Genomic DNA, 6,835 nt, shown 5'->3' on the forward strand with positions numbered 1-6,835 from the left:
TATATTTTAAATTTATTTGATTTGGTCCATTTTGGTGGCAAATTTCAATTTGTCCCCAAATAAAACATTCATTTAATCGATTTTAATTAGGGGTCTAATATAATTAAATCGAGCCAAATCAAACAGTAAAAAGTTTCAGCTCGAGCTCGGTGCATTTTACCTAAAAGCTCAAGCTTAGCTAAGTTTTAAAACTAAAATTCGAATTCAGTTCGTAATAAAATTAAATAATTTATAAATAATTTATTTAAAAATATATATAAATAAATATATTCATGAGTTTTTAAATGAACATGTTTACGCGTTCACAAACTAAATACTATTAAGCTCATGCTCGATATCAGGCTCAAATTTAACTCGTTAACTTAATCAAATAAACTCAAATAATTTTTTTTCAAACTAAAATCTGAAAGGCTCATAAACGACTGAACTTGTTTACTGTCCTAATTTAACTTGCTCCATCTAATTTTAAACTAATTGTTCACCCCTAATTATCTCTACAAATTAATTTTATGTTTTTAGTTAGGATGGTAAATGAAATAAATGCATAAATAAATTCGATATTGAATTTAATATAAATTTATTTATCTTCATTTAATATATACAAAATTACTTAAATAAATAAATAAATAATCAACTAAACATACCTAAAATATAAAATTTTTAAACAATCACATAAATTAAAATGAAGAGTTCCATAATATCTAAATAAACAAAACTCAAATTAAACTCTCAACCAAATTCAAACTCATAAACTAAAATAAATCAAACTTAAATAACCATTTCAATAACATTTTACAATATAAAATTTAACTCGTCAATTTTTAGTTGACTCATTAATTTCTAATTGAGCATAATTAATTTACATTTCACTGTTAATTTTTACAATTTTGTTGAATTAAAAACAGTAATACACAATTTCTACCCGTTTAAAAAGCTCAACCTCGAGCTAAATAAAAAGTTTGAACTTAATAAAAAAATTAATAAATAAACTTTAACAAACTAAAAAAAAACTTGAATACAATTAAATTTAAATCGTTTACCCCCCTGCTTAGCGAAATCGATAAAATCAATCCAAACTAATTAATAATGATATACATATTAATACTACCATCCAGGTTTAGTTCCAATACAATTTACATCTATGTGAAAATGAAAAAAAAAATCAAACCATAGTAATTAATAATTATATACATATAAATACTTTAATTAAACCATAATAATCAAAGATCTCGTCGAGCACCTGCCGCCCGACTCTATCTTCAGCCCTCATTTTATCTACCCTTAATTTAATTTCGAAATAACAACTTAACAAATATCATTAACAGGACGTTTTCCATTTTTAAACTATAGAATAATTGAAATGAAATGAATCATTCCACCAACATCTAAACAATATAATGAAATCATGAGGAATGAATCATTTACCATTTCATTCTGCCAATCACACCACTAACACTTTAAACCTGTGTAGCAAAAATGAAAGAGATGAAAGCTCATAACTGAATTGGTAAAAACAAGTCATGAAACTTACTGAAATATAAAATCTGAGAGAACCGATGCAACCCTCCATAAAAATCGAGAACTTTGCATCATCCGATTGATCTCAACCTTAACTTATGTATCAGTTGAAGCTGATGAAGCTGTATCCCTTAGCATGTCCATGAGTGTCCTAGTTCGTGCTTGAGCTGCAGCCTCAGTTAAAGCTTGCACCTCCTTCTGTTGCTCCATAAACCAACTCATTCGCTCAAGCAAGTGTGCAGCCTTCCTCTTGCCTCGATCGGTACCGTTTTGTAGCATTTCCTGCAAGGGCACCATCATCTCTTGCTCCTGCAACTCGGCCAAATGTTGCTGCTGCTTCTCCCCGTTACAGAGGTGGACCAAAACAGCAGCCGCATTCTCCTTGTTCCCCGTTGACCCGCTTCTTATAACCTTTACTAGTAATGCAAGCGCTTCAGCTGCAGTGATTGCTGCTTTTCCCTCAGGATGACTTGAGACATTTGCCATGATTGCGAGTGCCTCATCCATCATAGCTCCTTCAGGATCTAACAAGAGTGTCATTAGTGTTTGAATCACCCCGGCCCGAATTGCTCTCCCCTTGTTACCCTGGTAAATGCACAGATTGAAGAGTGCTCTAGCAGCATCCTTTTTGCCCCTTTGGCTTCCCTCCCTTAGTAACAATACAAGAGGGGGAATTGCCCCTGACTCACCAATTATGACTTTGTTTCGATCCACCACCGAGAGGCTGAAAAGTGTCGCAGCAGCATTTTCTCGTGCTTCGGTACTGCCTGTCTTCAGAATGTGCACTATCCCAGGAACAGCACCACAGATGATTATCTTCCCCTTGTTTTCTTCACAAATAGAGAGATTCAGAATTGCAGTAACAGCATGCTCCTGCAAGCGTATGTCGTTTGTGCAGAGCAAACTCACAAGCAGAGGTATGGCACCTGCCTCAGCTATGCAGATCCTATTATCAGCATTTTGCTTAGCAAGAAGGCGCAGTTCACCAGCTGCTGACCGTTGCTCCTCAAGGTTCTGTGAAGATAGCTTGCGAAGAAGATCTATGACTTTAGCATGTTCACCTGCAGAGCAGACTGACTGAGGCTTGCTGGGGCGCTCAGGTGGATCCACACCATTTTCCACACACCACTGTACAATGAGGCTGCGCAGAACATGATTAGGAGTCAACGACGTGTTGGATAGTTTCTGTTGTGTCTTTGGACAAGTATCATGCCCTGCTTCCAGCCATTTTTCAATGTATCCACGTTCATAAGTCTGTAAAACACAGAAACAGAAAAGTTACACTTATATTCATAGATGAAAATGAATCATTGTACCAAGATAACAAAAGCAACAAAGATATTTCAGGACCTGTCCAGTGGACATGATAACTGGATCTCCCATTAGCTCCCAGGATATAGGACAGTGGAAGTCATTGGGAATAACAGGAGTTTCATGAATATCTCTGCTTGTGAGTGAGACTGACTCTGATTCATGTGTCTGCACAAAATCCTTTATCCTTTTTAGCAGCATTGACATCTTTTCAATGACTTCTCCAGGATCACCATCATTTGCAACCATCTCATGCAATATAACGGACTCTTGTTTGAGATCTGATACGTTTATCAACTCTAACTTTTCTGCCAATCTCCGTAGAATGGAACAGTCCACATCGGCATCAGCACTCATATGGTAAACCATTAAAAATTCTGTGTATAGCTCAGCATCAGGACTATCAATCCTTTCTTTGGCTCTTTTGAATTGAGAATGCACAAGCTCAACCTGCAGAAGATGCTAATTGATAAGCACATGACTAAAAATAGTCACCGCAATTATTATATCTAAATACGAGCAATAGATTTTTGTAATTGAACTAGTCGCCACAATTAAAACAACTCAAGGTATCAATGAAGGGGCATGCTTCATGAACTGAGAAGGCTTATGATCATGATGATGGCTTACCTGTTCTTTTACTTCATCTGATATGTCAATCTCATCAAGAGAAATTTCATCCAGAACTTGTGCTAGTTGGTATGTAACTTTTTGGAATCTTTCCATTATTCTATCACGCTCAAGAACCTGAAAACAGAATTGCAAATTTTCATGAGTTAAGTAAATCCATCGAATACAATGCTAGGATTCAACACATGCGGCAGACCAATTACTAAGTTGTGTGCATGGGGTGCAATACTGTATCAGTATATAATATTGTTTCTAAAATAATCCTAGAGGAAACCTTTTTGTATCTAGTGAAAGTTGAATTGAGTTCAGAAACATAGTTCTTCACAATTGCAACATCTGGAGGCATCTGAGTTTCAGATAAGGTTTGTTTATGGATATTGTCAGAACTCCAGAAGAACATCCTAGAAAACTAAACTAAAATGATCGCCCTAAAAATTTTGACCAAGAAATTAGACCCGAAACATATCTGCTTGCTCGAGTCTTTTGAATATAAACAATAACAAGGAAATTATAAAGGTGTCAACTTATGTAGCTGGTAAAAGTTTTGAAACTAAAGGTACTGGGTTCAAATCTGCCTTGATGGAAATATGGCTTGGATCCATATACATTATCCAACAAAAGTTAAAACAAAAAAACAGCGATAATCAGGAAATCTCAGATACAAGGACAAAATATGCTTCTACAAAATTAACCTTGAAATTCTCTCATATATGAACACTCTCGGACAAACACCCTAATCAGATGGCTATGAGAATTATATTTCACTATAAATGCATTTCAGAGCTGAGATTGCAAACTATAACACCTTGATCATGCTAAAGCCAGTATCAATCAGCCATTTCTTAACTATGAAATCCTCCAGTTATGAAGTTAAAAATCAGATAAAATGATGCAGGTTTAGAGACAAATGAAATTATGAACATATAATAATAGACAGTTTGAAGGAACTGTTTCTCGATAGCTTGTAGTATCTGCTGGATTAATTATACTACAAATCTGAATCTTCCTACATAATGTGTTGGAAACACAAGTGCCTTGGATACTATCAGATGAGATTGGAGACTTTCTAACACCACTTATTAGAACCAACCACCTCAAACCACAATTTATAGATTCAAATCCAGTTCCTCTAGAATGCAAAATATTTCCACCAGAAGACAACATGGTGAAAATGTTGATTTCCCTAGTAGAATAACACAAGCACATAAGGAAAATAAAACTACACTGTAAGTCCACATTCACGAATAAAATCCAAGTCTATATGTTATGAGATCAAACATAGAATGAGAATCAAACAAATAGATTTTCACTTTAGTACAAGAGATTTTTCAATCCTCCCTAAACTATCGTCAAGCAAATATAACAAAAGTAAAAAAAAAAAATCTCACCTCTAGTGCTTCTAAAAAATAAACAATAATAATAAAACAACACTCCCCAAGTAGAAAATTCTCCTCTACAAATCTTTTAAGTTCTCGCAATCTCCAAATGCACTTCACGTCGTCTTCTAAACTCCAAAATGCTCCACCGATAAGAAATTATATTTGTCGCCATCAAAAAATCATCCAAAAAAAAGCTAAAATAGGATTAGTTTGACAATCTACATGATTCTAAATAGCAATCAGTAATGCATAGATCAGATCCAGATACATGAGAAGATCCCTTTGAGAAAGGACACGATACTGAATTAAGGAGAAAACATCAAAACAAGGTAAATTATTTCATGAAAGAAGTAACTTCGTATACAACAAGTTGGAAGGAAAAATCACCACTGATCACCACAACAAAAGGGAGGCCAAGAATCGAAATAGTTACCAGGAAGATCTTACTCCCACTGCTCCCCAGACGGAGCAGGTCCTTGGCCGAATCAAGCGCCGGAACAAGCTTCTCCATGGAGGATAGCACCAGCTCACTGATTGTCTCCTTGCTCTCTTTGAGCTCCTCGAACATCGGCGCCAGCAGCTTGATCCGCCGCGAGAGGTTGCAGAACTGCTTCTTGTAGGCTTTCCTGAAGTCAGAGATCCTCACAATATTCTCCACCGCCTCCGCCAGTCTCTCCACAACCGATCGCGCTGGAGGCGGCGGCGGCACTAGGGCAGCTTCCTTTTCTACTTCCTCCATCGCTCTTTCAGACAATTACTCGACCAATCGGCCTCGACTGCCGCAAACCGAACGGCGTAAAACTCGATTCCGCGATCAATTGAACAAAATGTGGATCGATTGCTCCGCGATTGGTTCAGGGAGGCGAAAAGGAGCCCCTTTTCCTTCGCCCCTTGTCGAAGATGGAGTGCCAGCACCAGTAGCCATTGGCTGTGTCTGAGGATTTCTCCAAATCACACATGCAAACACTTCTGCAGTATTTTAATCTACCGTCCATCATCACATTAAGCAATTTTCATCCGTCGGATCAGTTCACGCTGGGGCTTAATTAGCTAATTTACACTTGTTTAATATTTTTGGCAATTGATACTTTCTCGGCGCGGCTTCGAGCCGACGCCTGCTTAATAGGAGTTTTATGAATACATTCTCATAAAATTAGAAATTATCCATAGATCCTTTCGTTTTGCTTAGAAATAAGGATGACAATGGGTCAAGTTCGGATTGGATTCTATATCCTCCGTCCTCATATTCATCGGGTATAGGATCTCTGATGGATATACTCATACCCATTAAAAGATCGGATATCTTCTATAATTTTAATTTTTCTTCTTTCTATCTAACTATTATCATTCAACAAAAATATATTAAAATTAACATCCTATTAAAAAATATATATATATAATTAAAAAAATAGATTAAACATCTATATAATCTCCTCCTAATATAAAAAAAAAATAGTAAATTGATTTTGGAAAAAAAAAATTTCTTTAATATATGTATATATATTATTTAATCGGATCTTCGGATCAGGTATCGGGTATTGATAGTCCCTCCATATTCTCTTCTATTCGGGTTGGATATCAAATTTTTCATTGGATTGGGATGAAATTATCATCTTACTTAGAAGTGAATTGATGAGTGAGAAAAGGTTGAAGAAGAAAAAAAATTTATTTACGTCGACAAAAAACAGAGGTAATTACTTTTGCGCCTTTAAATTTTAAAATTAATTTTTATTTTTTCTACATTTACAAATTGATTGAGCAGAAAGTCAATCTGTGCTTGGGCAGTAGATATATATATATGCCTTCCACGCAATTTGACCCACGGCTGTGCTAATCCCTTTGGGTCTGAAAAACTAATAAGCTTTGGCAGCCCCGTGCTTCTCCGAGATACACCATTTTAAGAGCTTCATGTTGGCACTGCTCTGTTTGCCTGTTCTAGTAGTAGTTCGGATCTACTGTCCTTAAATTTTTCTATCTTTATATCTCCTACCAATCGA

The 6,835-nt window shown here is 35.8% G+C and overlaps 1 protein-coding gene across 2 annotated transcripts; it reads right to left on the reverse strand.

Annotated features, from left to right (window-relative positions):
* Positions 1 to 1,352: 1,352 nt before the first annotated feature.
* On the reverse strand, positions 1,353 to 5,788 carry LOC121996569 (protein spotted leaf 11-like). Of its 2 annotated transcripts, XR_006116120.1 has the most exons (5): positions 5,272 to 5,788; positions 3,460 to 3,576; positions 2,869 to 3,279; positions 1,532 to 2,772; positions 1,353 to 1,463 (listed from the first exon to the last, which is right to left on the reverse strand). XR_006116120.1 is itself a non-coding variant. In XM_042550580.1 (4 exons), exons 1-4 carry the CDS (start codon positions 5,575 to 5,577, stop codon positions 1,615 to 1,617), a joined length of 1,992 nt encoding a protein of 663 aa, XP_042406514.1. In that variant the 5' UTR covers positions 5,578 to 5,788; the 3' UTR covers positions 1,353 to 1,614. The 2 variants fall into 2 exon arrangements, 1 of the variants encoding a protein (XP_042406514.1); XM_042550580.1 differs by having other exon boundaries at positions 1,353 to 2,772.
* Positions 5,789 to 6,835: the final 1,047 nt, after the last annotated feature.

Source organism: Zingiber officinale, chromosome 6A (assembly GCF_018446385.1).
Source record: "Zingiber officinale cultivar Zhangliang chromosome 6A, Zo_v1.1, whole genome shotgun sequence".
Taxonomy (NCBI): domain Eukaryota; kingdom Viridiplantae; phylum Streptophyta; class Magnoliopsida; order Zingiberales; family Zingiberaceae; genus Zingiber; species Zingiber officinale.